General features: G+C 43.7%; 1 protein-coding gene across 5 annotated transcripts; it reads left to right on the top strand.

Moving 5' to 3' along the window:
* Nucleotides 1–764: 764 nt before the first annotated feature.
* On the top strand, nt 765–12,427 carry C3H1orf146 (chromosome 3 C1orf146 homolog). Of its 5 annotated transcripts, XM_061559732.1 has the most exons (7): nt 882–918; nt 1,148–1,212; nt 4,991–5,056; nt 6,362–6,455; nt 7,782–7,950; nt 9,991–10,069; nt 11,360–12,427. In XM_061559732.1, exons 3-7 carry the CDS (start codon nt 5,015–5,017, stop codon nt 11,525–11,527), a joined length of 552 nt encoding a protein of 183 aa, XP_061415716.1. In that variant the 5' UTR covers nt 882–918; nt 1,148–1,212; nt 4,991–5,014; the 3' UTR covers nt 11,528–12,427. The 5 variants fall into 5 exon arrangements, with proteins under 5 accessions (XP_061415736.1, XP_061415707.1, XP_061415716.1 ...); XM_061559752.1 differs by lacking the exons at nt 882–918; nt 1,148–1,212 and adding an exon at nt 765–849; XM_061559723.1 differs by lacking the exon at nt 1,148–1,212 and having other exon boundaries at nt 812–918.
* The last annotated feature ends 8,654 nt before the right edge of the window (nt 12,428–21,081 follow it).

Genomic DNA, 21,081 nt, shown 5'->3' with positions numbered 1-21,081 from the left:
TTGTCAATATCATGGGGGAAATTTATAGCAGAAAAGTATTAAACCACTAAACTATTTTTATTTTACCAGGCAATGCACATTGAGCTAAAATAGCTCTTTTACAGAAGTTAATTGGTCACAAATGACAATCTCAAATAAATTTTGATTTAAAGCTTTCGTGACTGCAGGGATTCTTATTATTGGTTCTTTCGGTAAAAGCACGTAGAAGGGAAATAATAAAATAAAATATATAATATATTTTCTAATATATCACATATTTTTATTTTTTATATTTTTATTATGTTATTATTTCCCTTCTACGTGACTTTACCGAAAGAACCAATAATATGAATCTCAAATAAGTTGCCTATCTTTATAAGGAAGCAGTATGAAGGCCACAGTGTTATTTGACAAATATGTGGCATTTTAGTTGTTACCATTTGTGCTTGTGCACCACTGCCAACACAAACAGCATCACCAAATAATTATTTGACCTGGTATATTACATTGAAAGTTGAATGTTAGGGTTTGTTTACGTATGATGTCATCGCGCAAGCACGTAGCATGATGTCATCGCGCAAACACGTAGCATGATGTCATCTCGCAAGCTCATAGCATGATGTCATCGCTCAAGCACGTAGCATGATGTCATCGCGCAAACACGTAGCATGATGTCATCACCGCCAGGAGGGGTTACGTAGGCGGAGCCATGTTCCTGGGCTGTTTGCGCGTGTCGTCATCACGCACGCCCGTCTCGTCATCACGCACGCTCGTGTCGTCATCACGCACGCTCGTGTTGTCATCACGCACGCCCGTGTCGTCATCACGCACGCTCGTGTCGTCATCACGCACGCCCGTGCTCTGCATCGCGTAAGAACCGAGATTATCGTCCGTGTTGACTCAACATCGTCATATCGCGATTATCGTCCGTCAATAATTGTATGTATTCTTGAAATATATCGTTTCTTGACAGAAATGCCTAATTGAATGCCTTCAATCAAAGTATGACGATCACTTAAAGTGATCAACGATTTATATATTTACACATTTAATTCGCGCCTTGTAACACATTTTCCCTCATAGAGTAACAACATTGTCGTTAGGTGACGTCTCCTCATTACCGTTGAAGTATTTCGCAGGTAAATTTGACGCCCGAGTTCTATTCCAGCTCACGGTCAACACAAGTGGACCGTTGCTGGGCCTCCCCTAGGTCGACTCAGCCTCAAATGTGTAGTAAGCATCGCCACTTGGGGAGACAAAGGCGGTCGGGCGTGGTGTTGGCCACCCCCCCCCCCTCGTGTGCTGCTCGCTAACAACACTTGCCCCCACAGTTTGTTACAGGCGACACGGGAGGGGATCTTTAACTTTGCAGACTTTGTGTAACTTTATTGACAAGGTCACGTAGGTAAAATAATAATAATAAAGTAGCTATTTTTATTTTATTTTAGTATTATTTTTTACGTAGGTAAATAATAATAAAAAATAATGAATGCGCACAACTCTTTTATTATTATTTTACTTTATTATTTTTTTTGCGTAGGTAAAATAATAAAAATAATAAAAGAAAACATCACGTTTATTATTATTTTATACGTAGGTAAAATAATAATAATAAAATAAGACTGAATGATAACACATTTATTAGTTTATTTTATTATTATTTTATACGTAGGTAAAATAATAAAATAAAATAATAAAAAATGAAAATAACTCATTTATTATTATTATTCTTATTATTTTTACCTACGTGACTTTACCGAAATAACCTAAGAGTATGAATCCTTGCAGTCACGAAAGCTTCAAATCTAGAATTTATTGACAAGTTTTAGAGGCCGTCTTGCTTTCCGGAGCGTCTTATAATCCGCAGAAGTCGGTATTAATTTGTACTTAGTGTTAAATATCGTACGCGATACTGTATTTAGTGTGCCACTACTTACGCGGCAAATAATGGGTAGTAATGCGCATTAAACGTTACAATGTAATGCGTGTACGCATTATCATCACTCGTATCGCTGATGAACGTAATATCCATGACGCGAATAAGAGTTATAAAAGATTGTAAAGTTACGATTATTATGATTCATGTTGAGTGAATGTATAGTTAATTCGTACTTGAACTGCGCCAATGCAACAACACAATACATTACCAATTACAAAGTTAGGGGAAGCTGATATCGCGATAATCGTCATATCACGAAAATTATCATTTTATCGTGAAGACGATATCGCAATAATTCCATAGAATACTTGGCATTATCAAAAGCTTGTGCAAAACTCCCAGAGATTATCCGTGTTCAAGTCCGATTGAATGACAATCGTGTGTGCATAATAAGTGCGCTGATTAAACAGCGCACAGGTGGATCAATGTTTGTGTTTACAGCAGGAAAACTGTAGAACGATACTCTTAGGCTTTTTCGGTAAAGTCACGTAAAAGAATAGAAGTAATAATATAAATAAAATAAAATTATTTTCTATTATTATTTATATTATAATAAAATAATAGAAATAATAATAGAAATATTTTTCTTTCCTTTTAATTCTATTATAATAGAAATACATTTATTTTATTTCTATTATGATTTCTATTATTTTTATTATTTATTTCTATTTTTACCTACGTGACTTTACTGAAAAAACCTAAGAGTACGATTCCTTGCAGTCACGAAAGCTTCAAATCTAAAACTGTAGAACGATTTCGACTGCATGAGTCTCATCAGCAGTGCGTGCTTCGTGTCGAGTTTGCGATGACGAATCCTCGTCGCGAGTAGAACTCGCACAAGAGATTGGGACACATCTATGGGTAGACTGATGAACACAAACGCGTTACGCTTTCTGACAATAAAACGGGTGTTAAGATTCATATTCTTTGGTTCTTTCGGTAAAGTCACGTAGGTATAAAATAAAAAAAATACCTACGTGACTTTACAGAAAAAAACCAAAGAGTATGGATTCCTGCAGTCACAAAAGCTTTAAATCAAAGGTGTTAAGATGTTCAAACGCCAAAAAGTTACCTATTTCAAGGCATCAAGTCTGCGTTGACCAAACATACTTGGGGCAAAACATGCAAGCACACGTGCTCTGATAATATATACATTGTCTTTTAAACGTATTGCCCTACACCAATTAGTTAAGATGTTATCGTATAATGTTTGTTTGCATGTTTTGTTCTCAAGTATGTGTGGTTTAATGCAGACTTTATGCCTGGAAATAGGAGTTATGGGTAGACTGTTCCCCATCGCAGGAATTTGGAATCGCCTTCTCAATGAGTTTAACTCCACCCAGTGGTGGCTTCATCACACAGGAGGTTGAGTTGCTGGGTGAGTGGTGGGGGTTGTGTGACAAGGGAGTTATTATTTTTTCACCACTTTGGTACCAAAGCGCAGTGCCCATTGTTGAATGACAGGAAATGACACATCTAACGATGTGAACAGGAATACACAAGACAATAAAACAATGCCAATACAATGACATATTGATGTTAAAAAAAGTGCGAGATCTGTGAGACTTGTTAGCCGTCCGAGAGACAAGTTGCAGATGTTAGCACTAAATACATTGAAATACTGTAGCCTATACACGATTCTCGAGACTCACAACTATCAAAGGGTCCTATCAATTTCACAAATGGCTGGTGAAGGAGTATTATTGTGTGAAGTGATGGGGGGAAGGGAAGTTGTTAAAAGGGGTCAAAGAGTATAGAGGGTGTGTAAGAGGGGGGAGATGTGATGGGTGGTGGAGCAGTGATGTTGTGAGTTGTCTGGAAGAGGGATGCGTGCGATGGGCGGTGAGGGGAGGAAGCGTTGGCTTGAGGCAAGGCCGTAATTATAATATATATTGGGGGGGGGGGGACACATACCTCCCAATACTCAAATATGCCCATAATGTGGTTATGGGTGTACTTTATTAATCCCTAATCTCAAACATTACATACAATGAAGCAAGAAAAGGTAAAAAAGAAAAAAACAGAGCAATGTAATATTGTAAATAAATTAAATAAAAAGTCCACCCCATGTGTTAGTGAATTTTTTTCTATTTTAGGCAGAAAATTAGTTTTCAAATTTTTTTTTTCTGGGGGTAACCCCCAGACCCCCTGGAAAATATTGGTCCTTCCCAATGTTGACTCCATGGCTACAGCCTTGGCTTGAGGTGATGCGGCACAGGGCAGTTGTTGCGGGGATCGTGGCTCGAGAGGGTGTTGATGGCAGGGCATTCAAGGCTGGATGAATTGCAATTGCTTGCGGTTGGACGCCTGGTATCGCCAGCGGCCACGAGGGGGCGCTAATGAGACCACACGTTCGTTTCACGCGTCGGCATTCGCGACCAATATAATCCAGGTTTTTTTGGGTTGGGGGCCATCCATAAATGACGTCACGCACCTGGGGGGGGGGGGGGTCAGACATTTGCGACGATGTGTGACGAGGGGGGGGTTTGAGAAATGTGACGTCACATCAAAATGCGCAACTTTAAATAAATATAGACAACACGTTCTACTTAATTAGACTTTTTAATAAATATTTTCTCCTACAACATCAGAGTGCAGCGCCACATTAAATACGCACTACAATGAAACTAGTTTAAAGCGATTTGAAGCATGTTTTATTTTGGGGGGGGGGGCAGAACGTTGTGACGTCATATTTGAGGGGGGGGGGTCTGACTTTTTGTGACGTCGTGTGACGAAGGGGGGGGGGGGGGAGTAAAAATCGTCCAAAATCGCGTGACATCATTTATGGACGGCCCCTAAATGTGGTTGAGAAAGGGTGAGGAGCGTTGATGGGGCATGGGAAACTGGGGGGAATGAGTCATGGGGATGAAGAAGGGATGGGGTGTTAGTGCTGTTTGAATATTTGGCTACTTAAATATCCACACGTTAATCCACTTCGTTGGGCTATCATTTGTTATCAGGTCGCTTCTGACAAAGAGTTATATGGCTCAGTGGGCCTTACCTGGTAAAATGGAAACAAAATGTAATGTAAGTTATCTAAGTGTGAAAATGAGTCGTTCATGTACGTTTCAGCTGCGGTGACGTACGGTTATCAGTATGGAGGCAGACGCACCCGTCATTGTCAGCTCCTCCCTGAAGGTGAACTCTAAAGCAAAAGCATGATCGACATCATCAAGCAACCTCATTATTATTAGCCTTTTGTTCCTTATAGATGTGCAGATGTTGTTGCACACTTGGCATGGAGCCCATTCGTCAAGATAAAGTGGTGTCCTATAGCTATGGCACCCGCACTTTGACAACCAACGCGAATCACAATAACCAAAAACATCGCAAGTGAATCATCACATGTTCACATGTATGCGTGTGTGTAAACGAATCTGGTGTATTGCATCGACTGAAAATATTGTTGGCTCCGTTAGGGGCCGTCCATAAATGACGTCACGCACCTAGGAGGGGGGGGGGTGATTTTGAGAAATGTGACGTCACATCAAAATGCGCAACTTTAAATAAATATAGGCAACACGTTCTGCTTAATTAAATAGACTTTTTAATAAATGTTTTCTCCTACAACATCAGAGTGCAGCGGCACATTAACTACGCACTACAATGACAATAGTTTAAAGCGATTTGAAGCATGTTTTTTTTGGGGGGGGGGGGCAGAGCTTTGTGACGTCATATTTGAGGGGGGGGGGTTGACTTTTTGTGACGCCGTGTGACGAAGGGGGGGGGGTGAAAAATCGTCCAAAACCGCGTGACGTCATTTATGGACGGCCCGTAACACGGAGGAGATCGCTCCTTGTCCTCTGCTGCTTCTAAGTCTAGCACAGGGAGTCGCCAACCTGCGGCTCTGGAGCAGCATGCGGTGGCTCCTTGGCTGCCCCCTTGCGGGCAGCCGTTTATTTTTTGTTTGAAAAAAAATAAAAAAATAAAATTGACCGTAAAGATAATTGATTAAATATGGCAAGGAATGTGTCACTGTGGAATGTCTTGGTGACGATTAAATGTATAATAGTCAAACTATATTGTTGAAGAATAACTAAACGGGAAAAGCCTAAATATATGCAGTTTATTCCATCACCTATTTTGTTTATCGAAGTCAGAATGTGTTTGTCATCTGCTGTATACTTGCTATGTAGAAGTCGCTCTTCGTGTGATGAGGCTCTCGAACTATTTTGGCCAACAACCCGAAAAAATGGCTCTTCTTCTTTCAAAAGTTGCCGACCACTGTTCGAGAATGACTCCCCTGGTCATCCGCCAGGCTGTACCCCCTCTTCAAGGTCTACCTGTGGTTATTTTTCCATTATACTCCAACCTTCCTGATACTCTTGCCTTTCCTCCCAACATGTGCCCCTCACTTTTGTACAGCATCTTCATGTGGTGTCACATTCATGAACTTTACTGCTCCGAATGAAAGCTGGCTTGTTGCGTCCCTCGTGTTTCAAGGAGCACGAACTCATCCAGAAGTTAGCGGAGTGCAAGATGAAGGTGCGCTACTCTGATTCCGTTGGACCAGGCATCGTTATTTTGCCACGTTCAGGTAGAGTTGATCGCACCTTCTCTCACTCACTCACCTGTGTGCCACGTACGGCATTGTCTCGCGACAAGGTGGCCGGCAAGGTTGACTCAGAGTCAGAAGGTTGCGACTTCAAATCCTGTTTTACTCAGGACTTCGTGGGGATTTCAAGTGGTTGTCCTTTGAAGACCGCCCCCATCCCCCGTCATAGGAATGTGGAATTTTCGGTACTGGGCCAGGCTGTAAACTGTCGATGAGCACTGCCTCATTGCTCATATGAGCAGGAAATCCCTACGAGTAGTGAATGACAAGTCGACTAACACACAAAGGGCCATTTGTCTCACTGCAGCGAGTATGGCTGTAATGGTGCAGCGATTCTTATTGATCTTGCGACACGTGTATCGAGTCACGTCACCTCTCTGTTGGAGTACAAAAGCAGCACGGCTGACACCAATGGTTAACCAGGTTATCCTGTGTACTGTGACAGGTGTTATGGTCTCAGCCCGTTCGCGAATAAGTGCATTTTAAATTTTGCCATTGCGTTTTTTGTTGCATTAAGCCCTCCTTGAAAACAGAAAAGTTCGTAACCCACAGCTCACTCGCCTAGGGGTTGTGGTGCGATAGGCTCGTCAAGAATCTGAGCGCACCAAATAAATTGTGGCCTCAATACAGCATATAATCTGCCATTGTTGAGGATTCCAGTGGTGAAAGATGGCTCATAGATAGCAGAGTCTTGGTGTTGATGATGAAATATGAACGAAACCTAAATATTATAAAATTAACACGTGTTGATGAATACTGCACCACATGTTAACAATAGTGCTCTGTGAGGCGTTGATTCCAATGCCTCACAGATGTAATATTATAAATTAACTTTTTTACTCTGTATTGCTTTGGCAAATACGCACTACTCTATTGATCAAATCATTGGGCTGCAAGACGTTATTATTATTAAGCATTTTGTTGCCGCAGACTATATTATAACTGATATTACTGCAATGTTTTCAATTTGTCACGCGTACTTTAAAAGCAAAATAGAAATAATGTGAATCGGCATGCACGTTTTTTGTTGTTGTTGCAAAAAACTGGATGAAAATCAGCGTGAAAATAATACAATTTCACATTTTGTGATAAAAAAACATTACAATTCACAATTATTTAAAATAAAGCAATATCCCAATAATATTATTGGTAAACGTAACGGATATTACTTTCTAACGCTGAAGTTACAACTGCGCACGTTTTCAACACGTGAAGTCCCTCGCAGCGTCGAAGGCTGCCCCGCTCTGGAATACGCAATTTTCCCACCAAGCAAAGTGTCCAGTTCTGTTATTTTGCGGCTGAGTGCAGGTGTGGCCTTTAAGCTTGTCACGGTGGAGGAAATGTCTGAGGGAATGAAGAGCCCCGTCCTGCTCGAGATTGAAAAGTTCTCATCGGTGCATCGCAACAGCTTTCTCTTACTCATCGCCAGCTTCCACGGACAGAAGGAAATGCAGAGTATGCACCACCTGCAGCTGAGGTATGGGGGGGAAGACAAGTTTTTCACTTGGTCACGTGAGCGTGATGCCACCCGCACGAGAGATCTAACACGCACAGCCTTTGGTTTCTTCGAATTAGTGGGATGCTACGTGGACAATTTCGCAGTGTTCTTCAAACGAAGCTTTACCGAACGCGCGTCGTGCGGATAGTGTGTGATACTTTGTGTTGCGAGCGTGTTGCATAACGCACGCAGGTGTGAGTATTGATTGTTGGGGAATTTCAGTCGTACGGGAAGCGAGCCCACCATCATCTCTCTCTGCCCACATCGCGTGCCGTCCGCTCGCACTCTCGCTGCCGCGTGCTGTCTTCGTATTGCTGGGTTTTTTTTACCACACACGAATTGCTAGAGCTCACATAATTAACGATAGCTATGTAACGATTCCACTATAGCCTAGTCGACGTTTTTTTTACGTTTCATTTACACACACGCACACTATATGTTTTACTTGCAATAAAATACGCTGCGTTTGTTTCCACCGCATTAGTTGAAATGTATGACTAAAGCAAGCAATGTAATTGTTAAAATTGCTCATGAATATAAAAAACATACATTTGCAAATGATATACATATCGTGTGCAGTCATTGAAAAACATTTGAAATGGAATATAAACTAAAACACATCGTTTATCTTTGGAAAGCCTAAAAATGTGAACAAAGAAACACTGGGGAAAACATTGCAAAATTCCAATGAAGCATAGAGAGAGAGAGACATACGCGCATCCTGAGAAATATACTGAGGCACGGGGAGAGGAACACTTGAATCATGCAACAAAATTCAATAAAAGTCAGTGGGCTTTGGCAGGGCACGTGGCGAGAAGGGATGGTCGGTTGTCGAACCTTACAATGTCAGAATCTGAATATTTATTTATACTGTATGTTGAACTTCTTTCGCACCGTACATAGCCAACCGTGCTAATCGGAGGTGCTGGGGAAAGGACAACAAACTAAACACAAAAAGTAGTTCTGAAGAAATTAGTTTTCAATTTAGATTTAAAAGTGCGTAGCTCCAGTGGCTTCCTGATAACAACAGAGAGGCAGCCGAGAGATAGAACACACCTCGGAGTACGTCCAGTGTGGAGATGAAGCAATGATATGAGCTCGTGTGCAAGGGCTATATGGATTAAGCATCATCGCTGGACCGTGAGATATGATGACGGCTTTATCCAGCGGTGGATGGATCATGGCTGATGATAATTTGTTTGGAAAACCTAAAATGTTGAATTCACTCTACAGCATTCAGTCTTCAACAAGACAATATGCATGATTGCATGTGCCTCTGAATGTCCTTTTAAGTTCAATGTGTGCACGTTATAGAATTCAATAATGAATGAATATGCGGTTTGATTGTCTATTATGGTAAAAACTAAATATCAGAAGGCGTGTTCGACAAACTGCGTAAAGTTGCTCATGCGCCTACGAGTGCTCACTCCTCAATATCATTCTGTCCAGGAAGCACCCGTTCCCACAAATACAGATCACTTTGAAGAACTGAAGTTTTTAAACATTGTGGAAAACCATATTCGTGTTTTACAATGTCGGATTAACAAACAGCGATACATTTCAGAAATTGTGGATTTACTTAAGGGGTTTGTCTCTTAAGGTCGTAATATAAATATAAGTGATGTATTGGGTATTGTGAGAAGGAGATCAGTGTGAATGTTGTTTAACAGTGTACATTTTTTCTGAACTATATGAAGATGTCACGTGAGGTACAGACGTCACGTTCGAGTTAGGAGATGGGTTACTGTGTTTAAGGTAATGTCCGTGTGGTGATTCAGAGAGCTTGACTTTAACAAAAGCGACTTGCAAGGAAAGTATTATGCCCTCTGCGTATTCGTGAATGCGGAAGATGTCGGTACAAGAACAAATATGTACGGCACTATAACATTCTGAGCAGAAAAACTTTAACTGAACAAACAGCATGCTTGTAGATGCAGTGCAATGCCTTGCAAGCATACGCAATTGACAGTGTGTAACTCATAAACGCTTCACCGCTCGATTTATACACGTATTTTACAGATTCTTAACGACGAATCTGAAAATCATGCCAGTGCACAACATTAAGGAAGTGATGTCAGTCATGTCCACCATCACGCAGGTACGCACGCACATCTCACCGAAAAAAATAAATCCACGTATAGCTTTTAAATTGAACCGTTAAGATGCCCCCGAACAATGGACTCCCAATCATGAGCAACACTTTTCCCTTTCCACGAAGCCCGTCAAATGCGATGCGAAGGGAATTCAAGTATTGCTGTTCTCCCCAATCAGCCCGCAGGTGTACTCTGCAGAAGTTTGACCGCACGTTCATTGTGGTGGCGAGATAAAAAAAAAAGTAGGCACTGTAATATGTCAGAATCAGACTGTATTTATACAGGAGGAATCCGATGAGCTACAAAGCTCTGTTTTCACAGATGTCCGGTGGAGCCGGATGGCTCAGGGTGACAATGTTTATCTTTCTTGGAGAACTCAACTAGGATTGCAGAAATGAGAGGTTATATTTGATATTCATATTTATGAATGCAACTCGCAGACCACACGTCCTTTGGACTGGACCGTCCATCCTCCAGGCAGCCAGCAAAAGTTTTTCAACATTGTATAATAGTATGATTTAATAGCATGATAGCCTATCACACACGTTTCTGTGCTATACACGGCCGGGGTTCAGGGTGGGTGGGGGGGTTGGATGCGTGATGATGTGGGATGCAGGTGATGTCATCGCCGCACACGTGCCAGCCAGCCAGGAATCCAGCCAGAAAAACGTTGTCGAACATAGTATGATGGGAACCACTGTTTCATCTGCTTTGTTACAGATATTATAGTTTAAATGTGTATGTAGGACAGACTACTGAAGGATATTGTGTGAAGGCCTTCATGTCGCTTTAGGCCCAATGTCACATCACAGTGACATATTCACATGATTCAATTCAATAAACTTGTCAACTCTATTACAAACTTAGGAGTGCTAATGTTGCTGGTTGTTTGGCATTTCGGACCTTTGGATCTGTGCACAGAAACTGGATTTTTAAAAAAATGTTTGTTTCATCACCAGGAGTTAAAAATGTAAATAAAACGTCTTTATTGTTCTATTAACGGTTTAAATATTGCACATTCAGGTCACCTGTATGGTGCTTCGTGACTTACTTGTGTGCCATTAAACATGGCATAAATTATACATGATGATTAAATAAAACCATAATACAGGTTGCAATATCATTGTTCGTCTCAAAAATAAGATTGGTCACCTGAGCAGCATCAAGACCTGTATCGTAGGCACATTGACTTTCGCACCCTACGTAAGCCAACCGTGTTGATCGTAGCCGACCGCGGCTATCGCCGCAGATTGTGTGTGCCAACGTGCATTGACCATGCGCCGTTGCCTCTGCAGATGATGAGCAAACCCGTGGCTGATATCATGAAGCAGAAGATGGCCATGGTTTCCGCCATGGTCGTGAGCAAGAGCCCCGTTTGGCATCTTCTGCAGCACATAGACATCCCAGCTGAGAGTTCACCCCCTGGCCCCACCACAAGCTCGTTGATGAACAGGGATGACTAGGGGAACAGATTGATGCGTGAAACCCAGAGGTCGCAAACGGGTTTTGATTCCGTACCCATACCCGGCCGCACCAGGGTCGCAAATGGGCCGGGTACGGGTACCCGTTCCCTACCCGTACCCTTACCCTACCCGAAATGAGTGACAAACGGTTACTCACCAGTGACTCACGGCCTACCCGTACCCGTACCCGGCCGCACCGGGTATCGGGTAGGGTACGGGTATCGGGTACCCGGTTGCGACTTCTGGTGAAACCCCCATTGTTGGTTTTGTCTCACGTAGTGGCTGTCACATCGACAGACCTGTGTTGCAATATGGGGAAGCCAAGTGCCTTAAAACGTTCGACATCAATTCCTGCATTCGTTGTTATTTCACTCAAGGACCATTGTTTCTTGTTTCACAACTGGAAGTGTATTTTATTGAGTGGCCATGTTTCATACGTTACATCTTTAGCTATAGCATGAATGTGCATGGATCCATTGTTTTTTTTTACTAAAAAATAATTTTTTTGTAACTGCTTGATGAATGCCTCACTCCTGTGACACTGCAGTTTTGCTTGATTAATGGTAATTTATGTTTGTAATATTTTCGCTTCCTCGTTTGATGCAGTGTTTTGGTTTGATTTTATTGTTGTTGTTTCCGATTGCTTTACTTAATTGCTGTGCAATTTTTTTTTCTTTTGTCATTTTCTTGGCTCAGCGAATTTATTATTGAACGTTGAGTTATGTCGTGAAATATTTTCGATTTCCCACGTGACACCGTTGTTTTTTTGCTCTGATTTATATTCGCTTCATCGCTGAACCTCGCGCTATTTGTTTTGCTTTTGATAGTTTGGGTACCCAGGTCATTCTTGCAAATGAGACTCGTCCTTGGTCTCTTCCTGTTAAACAAAATAAACTTGGACTTGTGGTATCCTGTAGAGGCGTACGTTATGCTTTGTCCACGTGAACACCGATCTTTGACGTTGTGTTTAAACGATTCAACTAAGCATTTTAGCTCTTTAACCAGCTACCTTCACTGCCCAACCCTTTTTCATTGGTAAAAATGTATGTCTCGTGAGCCATGTTTTGTCTATTTCAGTAACTTAAAGCATTTCTTTTTGCCAAAGGTCCTTGGCACAGATTTCATGTAATTTTTAGTTTTTTTTCAAACCCCTCCCGTTTCGGTATGCGTCGTCATTGTGTATTTCACACAGCTCCGCAGTAGAGCGAGCAGCTCGCAATGAGATTACCAGTTCCAATCGAGACTGGAGCATTCACCACAGGCAGAGTTTGACTTCTATATTTGGAGGTATTTGGGGGGAGGCAGGAGTTCACTTTGTCCCTCACATTAGGAATCGAGGGTGCATGTAATTGATTAATTAATGCTCTTAATTGTAAATTACTGAAAATAAATTAATAAAGGCGTCCAGTTTGGGAAGGGCGTTGCCCCCCTCCCCTTGTCCCCCCGCAAACCCCACCCATGGGTTTTACTCAGTACATCATCTCTCCAAGCTTCCACAGAGGCTACGATACGGCTTAATACCATCGATTATACACTCACGTTGCAAATCTCACCTTGCCATACGAAAGAAGATCTTCTCCAGGGTCGATTAAATGAGTACCACTTTGGTGGGGGGGGGGGGGGAGTCAACAGAGATTTCCCAACAGAGAGACTGCTCCTCCCCGCCCCGACACTGGAACGTGGAATTTCCGCGACTGGCTCATGGCGGTAAACAGGAGATGAGCACCGCTACTGCAATGCTCATTCGAGTTGTAAATCAATCACCGATATGACAAAAATGTTCAGAGTTTATATTAAGTTAAACTTTCAAGTTAATTATTGCACCATATAATGTAGTGCATTTCGGTCTTATTGTGGCCCCGTGCGGCCTTGAGAATTGTCCTAGTTTTGGTTCAGTCAGTCTTGCCGTAGGTGCTATGCGCGTGGCACCGCCATGAATGAGCTTTGACAAAAACTTCCATCAATAATCCTGACGAATTTTTCCCAACTACAACAACGATGTAGTTCACTCAAACGCATCTATTACGTGCCGCGTAAAACATACACCGCGTGAAATCGAGAGAGGGCAAGAGGAACGGAGGAAGACGGTGGGAGGGATGGCAGCAGTGAGATGAAATCAAATGCTTCGGAGGCCACTAATCGACAGAAGCAACTATGTATGTTGAAGTTCTTTAGCACCGTACGTAGCCAACCGTGCTAAGCGGAGGTGCTTAAGGGGAGTAGAGTGAGGGCCTTGCCCAGGTGTGGAGGATTACAGACTGACAACAACAAACAACAACAAAACAATCTGAAAGCTGCACGCAGTTTGACCAAAAGTACAATCCTCAAAATCTTTATATATATGTTTACACGTACTTTAATTGAATGAAACGTTTGAATGTTGTATGGTACGACACATAGAAAACACAATGTTCAGACTAAATCTTGACTTAAAGCTTTCGTGACCGCAGTAATTCATATTCTTTGGGTCTTTCGCTAACGTCACGTAGATAGGTTCAAATTAAAGAAAATAACAAAAAAGGTTTCGATGTGTTGCGATCAAAATTTCGTAGTTTTTTGTTATTTTCTTTGAACCTATCTATGTAACTTTACCGAAAGACCCCAAAAAAAATTTAGACTGTAAAACAGATTTTTGGGGAAATCAACCGTCCGTGTGCTTTTGAAACTCGTGCCTATTTGTTTTTGAACCGTGTAAAAAAAATTTTGCTCCGTGTGTTGTGTTGTAGAGTGTGTTGTGTATTTATATCCAGTCCTGCTTACGGGAATACGCAGCCTCTTACCGCCTGCCGGTGCACGTGGCGATGGGAATGGCGCGCAAACCAAACCACTTTAAGGAAGCTGGAGAGAAAAAAAAACTAGGTTTGGAGGAACTTCGCTGCCCTGCCGTTATATCAACCGGGCCACATGCGCACCACGCGCATTTATAGAGGGGCAGTTTTTCATGTGTGACAAGTGCGTTTTCAGGCTACCGGGAAATGGGACAGGCCAAACTGGCACATTGCGGAACCCAAGGCAGCTGAGATTCTCTCGCGATGGCAGAGATATCTGCTCGCGGCCTGGCAGATTCTCTTGCATTGTTTGCGTTGCAAGTTAAAAAAAAAGGAGAAAAGCAAGCAAACTAAAACATCTTTGTCCTAGTTCTTTGGGTCTTTCGGTAAAGTCACGTAGACAGTAGGTTGTAAGAAAATAACAAAAAACATTGGACGTTTCGATCACAACACATGCGATCGTCATCACTCAAGACATAAAGTGGTTTTGATTTTTTGTTATTGCAACTTCAAACGTTTATTTTTCGTCGGGTGCTGAAAAAATAATGAAACGCAAAAGATGTTCTCGTGCGTGCACGCATGTGTCTGTGTGTGTGTGCGTGGAGCGGTAGCACAGCGCACTCCGCTACGAACCCGGCCCACCCGAGTTTGATTCCTGCTCACGGTCAACACCAGCGACGATTATCTGAACCGGTCCTGGGCCTCCTCTAGGTCGACTCAGCCTCAAATGAGTACCTGGTGCGGTGTGTAAACATCGCCACTGGAGAGACAAAGGCGGCCAGGCGTGGTGTTGGCCACCCAACCCCTCGTGTGCCGTGCCAGCCTTCATAGGTGCTCGCTAACAGCACTTGCTCCAACAGTCTGTTAAGGCTACATGGGGGATCTTGTGTGTGCGTGTGTGCCACAATTATTATAGTTGGCAGCACTTTGCAGGATTTAAACAAAACTATTGCTTCTACTGCATTGGCGGTGATGCGCAAGAATATTAATTATATATATGTCAACACCCGCTATTAACACTGCGCTAAAATAGACTATCTCTCTGCGGTGAAGAAGGATCATTCCGACTTAAAACTTTCGTGACTGCAGGAATTCATATTGTTGGTTCTTTCGGAAAAGTCACAGTAGATCGAACATTAAAATTAAATAAAAATAAAAGCAAAAAAACACGACGTTTCGATCGAAACATCGTGGGTTTTTTTTTAAAATGTTGCTTTTGTTTTTAATTTATTTTCTTTTAATTTAATTTCTATTCTCTATCTACGTGACTTTGCCGAAAGAACCAAGAATAAGGGTCATTCCCTGAAACAATGTAGGCAGAGGTTGGAGTTAGAAGATTATCCACGTTCTTCATGTCCGTGCCTGCCACGTGGTTTATGGAATCATCAGATGGTTTCAACATTCTTGCTGCCCTTCTGGTGGCGCGTGAGATTAAGATTCGCTCGGCGTGCTTGTTCCTCAATAGTAAATACTTGCAAACTGTTACACGAGCAAAATCACTGTGGTGGGCATCAAGCGGGTTCATGTTGTGGCTTTTCTGGTTTCTCTATGGAAAGTCCAAAAATGGCAACACAAACAATAAAAAACCAATAATAAGTATTTCCCATTTAAAATCGCATTCCACGTCAGATGTTGTATATGACGTCGATTACAATAAATGGTTACGGTTATTTCATTATTTAACGATGACGCTCCAATGTGTTTTCGGGGTTTTACCGTGTGTGTTTGTTATAGCTTTCATCGGATTCCACCAGGATTCTGATGATGTCCGATGTTTCAGACATCGCGCCTCTAAAAAAAAAAAGAGTTTCGTTTCTGAAAAAGGTCCCAGCATGTGAGGCGAAACGTCGGACACCATCCTGAACAACCACGGTGCAATCCCAAGACACGTCGGGGACAGCTGTGCAGCACAACCGAGACGAAACACGCGGTCGTGTTCTAACGATGAAGTCTGTGGCTGGAAGTTCACACCGCGTAGAGCAGGTGCGGGGAACCTTTTTGTTGCCAAGGGCCATTTGGATATTTTATAACATGATTCGCGGGCCATACAAAATTATCAACTTAAAAAATAGCCTGTTATATTTGGTCAAACATTCAATACTGGTAGGAACCTCCTGGTTACACCAGCCCACAGGGGATTATTGTGTCCGCCGTGCAGGGAGGGGCTGGGTGGGGAGGGAGGGGCTGGGTGGGGAGGGGAGGGTGGGGCTGGGTGGGAAGGGGAGGGTGGGGTGGGGCTGGGTGGGAGGGGTGGGGCTGGGTGGCGAGGGGCTGGTCACCCCGTGGTGCCCTTATAAAACTCAACGTTTAACCTACTCACGCCGGCTTGTGCCCGCCCTCACAGTCGGGCATATTTGCGGAATACACCACGCCGCCGTTGACCCTGGCCATTGACCGAGCAACCCAACGTTCCTACCAGCTCCCTCCGCAGGAATGTGTTTAACTCACCCCTAATGTGATGGCTGGAACTGCTTCTCTTAATTGTTGAGGCGTGTGATGTTAGCTGGTATTGATGATGCTGCTACTCGCAACTGCTTTTCCAGGTTTGCTCCGAGATTGATTGATTTTGGAGTCCCGCCTGCGGTTGCCTTGGCAAGGCCACACCAGATTATTCCGCGAGCCTCACACGGCCCGCGGGACCGGACGTTCCCCACCCCTGCCGTAGAGCTATGGGCTCACGATCACAAGGTCATGCCACACTACCCGATGTTCCAAACAGCTTCTGGACACCATAACCATTTCACTTATATTTTGACTGAAAACTTTCGTGACTGCAGGAATTCGTATCCTTTGGTTCTGTCGGTAAAGTCACGTAGATAGAAAAATAAGAATACAAAATAAAGTCAATAAAAAAAAAACACTCAGGTAGACTGCAGCCTGGTTCTTAATCGGAGTGAGTGTACTGGCAGTCTATAATGTGGACTGTAGCCTGGTTATTAAGCTGGGTGAGTGTACTGGCAGTCTATAATGTAGACTGTAACCTGGTTATTAAGATGGGTGAGTGTACTGGCAGTCTATAATGTAGACTGTAGCCTGGTTATTAAGCTGGGTGAGTGTACTGACAATCTATAATGTGGACTGTAGCCTTGTTATTAAGTTTGGTGAGTGTACTGGCAGTCTATAATGTAGACTATAGCCTGGTTATTAAGTTTGGTGAGTGTACTGGCAGTCTATAATGTAGACTATAGCCTGGTTATTAAGTTTGGTGAGTGTACTGGCAGTCTATAATGTAGACTGTAGCCTGGTTATTAAGTTTGGTGAGTGTACTGGCAGTCTATAATGTAGACTGTAGCAATGGTTATTAAGCTGGGTGAGTGTCCTGGTAGTCTATAATGTAGACTGTAGCCTGATTATTAAGATGGGTGAGTGTACTGGCAGTCTATAATGTAGACTGTAGAAATGGTTATTAAGCTGGGTGAGTGTACTGGCAATCTATATTGTATACTGTAGCCTGGTTCTTAACATCGGTGAGCGTATTGGCAGTCTATAATGTAGACTGTAGCAATGGTTATTAAGTTAAAAAAGTTTAATATTCACTTTATTTTTAATTTAAATTTTTCTTTTTTCTCCGTGACTTTAACGAAAGAACAAAAAAATATAATTTCATTTAATAAAACAAGTTCTAGCCGCACTTTATAAACGGTCCCATTATCAAAGCCAATCTTTTTACTCCAGGCATGATGTCTGAAACATCGGACATCATGCCAAGGAAGGATAAGAAACTCAAGACAAATGTTAGTAAATGCGATACATTTACTAACATTGCCTCCACCACGAGGAAGTGAAATTGTGGCCTGCGGTGCTCAATCTCCCGCCACTCATTCATTCATTCCTCATTCTACACTCTCGCTCCCACCTGTTAGAGCCCAAGAGGTCCCCAATCTCATCCTCAGTTCCATAATTAAAAATAATCTCTCCCCTGTGTTTCCTGCCAACCAGCGCCTTCAAGAATTGTGCCGTTGAATTTGGCAATACGAGTTGCTCACGTTGCCTACGCCTTTTCAATATCGTCTTTTCCCACCATCACTGAATTTGGGTCAAGGAACTCCTCTAATGAAGAAACCTGGCGCTGACCCCAATAGGTCGCCTCATCGACAGTAACGACACACAAACCTTCACACCGACACCATCGACACTCAATTATCACCTCCACTTAGTGCCCACTTCGCCTGACGAACTGCACCTCGACCGTGCAGCGTTGGCTTTGGTCAATTCACCTCCTCGTGAACAAGACAGCGGCTCGCCCACGGCGTCGCTGCTTCAAACTTCTACTCAAAGCTGGCGCCACCATCAACCTCTCAAATAATCAGAAAATCCTCGGCATCACCTTGGACTCTCACTCGACGAAGCTCGTCCTCAGCACAATGACACCCCATGGCGATCGCCAACTCCAGCGCCTCGTGACACACGAGGCCACAGTTTGTTTTTAGTGCAGCCACAGCGAACACGTCCCCAGCCCCGCCGGGACCTCAGCCACCGCTCGTGGCCAGCGCCTAAACCTGCGCATCTCTGACAGATGTTCAGGTTCTCTCTCTCACCTGTTCAGGCTTTATCACCTGTTCAGCCTCTGTCACGTGTTCAGCCTCTGTCACGTGTTCAGCCTCTGTCACCTGTTCAGGCTTTCTCACCTGTTTAGGCTCTCTCACCTGTTCCGGCTCTGTCACGTGTTCAAGTTCTCTCCCCTGTTCAGGTTCTCTCCCCTGTTCAGGCTCTCTCTCCCTTGTTCAGTCTCTGTCACGTGTTTAGACTCTCTCCCCTGTTCAGGCTCTCTCCCCTGTTCAGATTTTCTCACCTGTTCAGGCTCTGTCACGTGTTCAGGTTCTCTCACCTGTTCAGGCTCCGTCACCTGTTCAGGTTCTCTCACGTGTTCTGACTCTCTCCTGTTCAGGCTCTTTCTCTCCTGTTCAGGTTCTCTCACCTGTTCAGACTCTGTCACCTGTTCAGGTTCTCTCCCCTGTTCAGGTTCTGTCACCTGATCAGGTTCTCTCACCTGTTCCGGCTCTGTCACGTGTTCAGGTTCTCTCACCTGTTCAGTTTCTGTCACGTGTTCTGACTTTCTCTCCTGTTCAGGTTCTCTCACCTGTTCAGGTTCTCTCCCCTGTTCAGGTTCTGTCACCTGTTCAGGTTCTCTCACCTGTTCCGTCTCTGTCACGTGTTCAGGCTCTCTCACCTGTTCAGGCACTCTCACCTGTTCAGGCTCTGTCACGTGTTTAGGCTCTCTCACCTGTTCAGGTTATTTCACCTGTTCAGCCTCTCTGACCTGTTCAGGCTCTGTCACGTGTCCAGGCACTCTCACCTGTTCAGGCTCTCACATGTGTTGTTGGCACTCGCCTTGATGATTTGCATTGCCATCCTTCATCGGACTTCAGAAAGAACCACCACAACAATCGAGTTCACAGCAGCTCCAAAGCGACCTGTCTCGATGTTTGTCTTGTGGCATCAGGCCCAGCCACATGGCATGCACAGTTTCACTAAACACGTTGAACTGCCTCCCCCATCAGACCGCAGACACATCACACGATCGCTGTCCTGTGCCACCGAGTTCTCTATCTTTTATTTTACGATCAGAGGAAACAAGAAGATGCTCGGTGTAGTCGGCACTTTGCTTCGTTTTTTTTTTTCAATACTTTGCTCTGCTCTCCTCCTTCTTACTCCTTCCCTCTCTACCCCCCCCCCCCTCTCTCTACCCCCCCCCTCTCTCTCGACCCCCTCTCTCCATACTCTATGTCTCGCTCTCTCTCCATACCTCTCCCCCACCCTTCTCACGTCCATTGACCACAGCAAAACTGTTGCACGCTACGGAGCAAATCGTATCATCCGCTCGTTGTACCCAGAACCGGCGTTTGTCCGAGGCCGCGCCGATCATCCACACACACGCAGCATCCAATGACCACCCACTTCTTCAGGCTCGCACCCGTTCAAGCTATAACCCGTGCATACTCTCACCTATTCAAGCTTTCACCTATTCATGCTCTCATGAGTTCGGGCTTTCACCTGGACAGCGTATTCTGTTCAGCCTCTCACTCGTTCAGGCTCTCACCGGTTCAGGTTTTTACCTGTCCAGGCGTAAGCAGTTCATGTGCTCACCTGTTCGTGCTGCCATATGAGGGACTGTGAGCTTTGGCTCCGCGCCTACGAGTTCTCGATCAGGCAATGCATCTGATTTGTGAAATATGCGCGCGTTATCAATTGTATTTATTGTTAATATCCTGCTCAAGAAGCGACGTTTTTTTGATGAACTGCATTAAGCACTTGGCCAGAGGAATAAAGATATACAAGTTCGTGCAAAGAGATGGGTGTTTTACGAAGCAGGGTCTTGAAATGCAAGTTGCATTTGGATGTTATATAAATACAAATACAATAATCTACGGCTTCGAATCCTGAACTTTTACAAAGTAACAAGAACATAAGCGTGCAGCTGTTGAATCTGGGTGCATGCAGAGGATTTTTTTAGGAATTTCTTAGCAGAGTAGGACAAGCAACTTGCATGTAGGCATTGTAGGCGGAATCTAGAAGGGTGGCGGGGGTGTTGTGGGTAGCTGGGGTGTGTTTTCAGATGGTGGACAAAGGGGACTTACTTGAGAGGAGCATTGGCATGGTACCAAGAGGTCAAACAACTGTAAGTGGCAAACCTTCAAGATCGACAACAACAACAACAACGCGTTTGACTCGTGCGACGTCTGGAGGCCCTGGCACGAGCGCCGTGTATTTGTGTGGGCGGCGTGCGGTGACGTGGCCCAAGCTGTAGCGGCCATTCGCCGCTCGTCGCAGGGTTCGCGGTTCGGC

The sequence above is a fragment of the Lethenteron reissneri genome, chromosome 3 (genome assembly GCF_015708825.2).
Source record: "Lethenteron reissneri isolate LAM-NWPU_2019-01 chromosome 3, ASM1570882v1, whole genome shotgun sequence".
NCBI classification, from domain to species: domain Eukaryota; kingdom Metazoa; phylum Chordata; class Hyperoartia; order Petromyzontiformes; family Petromyzontidae; genus Lethenteron; species Lethenteron reissneri.
This window is presented reverse-complemented; position numbering and strand designations above follow the sequence as displayed.

Bases quoted from the DNA above. Each gene is read 5' to 3' on its own strand.
- C3H1orf146 (XM_061559752.1), top strand. From the start codon at position 5,015: ATGGAGGCAGACGCACCCGTCATTGTCAGCTCCTCCCTGAAG. The intron at 6,456-7,781 runs GTAGAGTTGATC...GGCTGAGTGCAG, and splicing joins CGTTATTTTGCCACGTTCAG to GTGTGGCCTTTAAGCTTGTC. The intron at 10,070-11,359 runs GTACGCACGCAC...TTGCCTCTGCAG, and splicing joins TCATGTCCACCATCACGCAG to ATGATGAGCAAACCCGTGGC.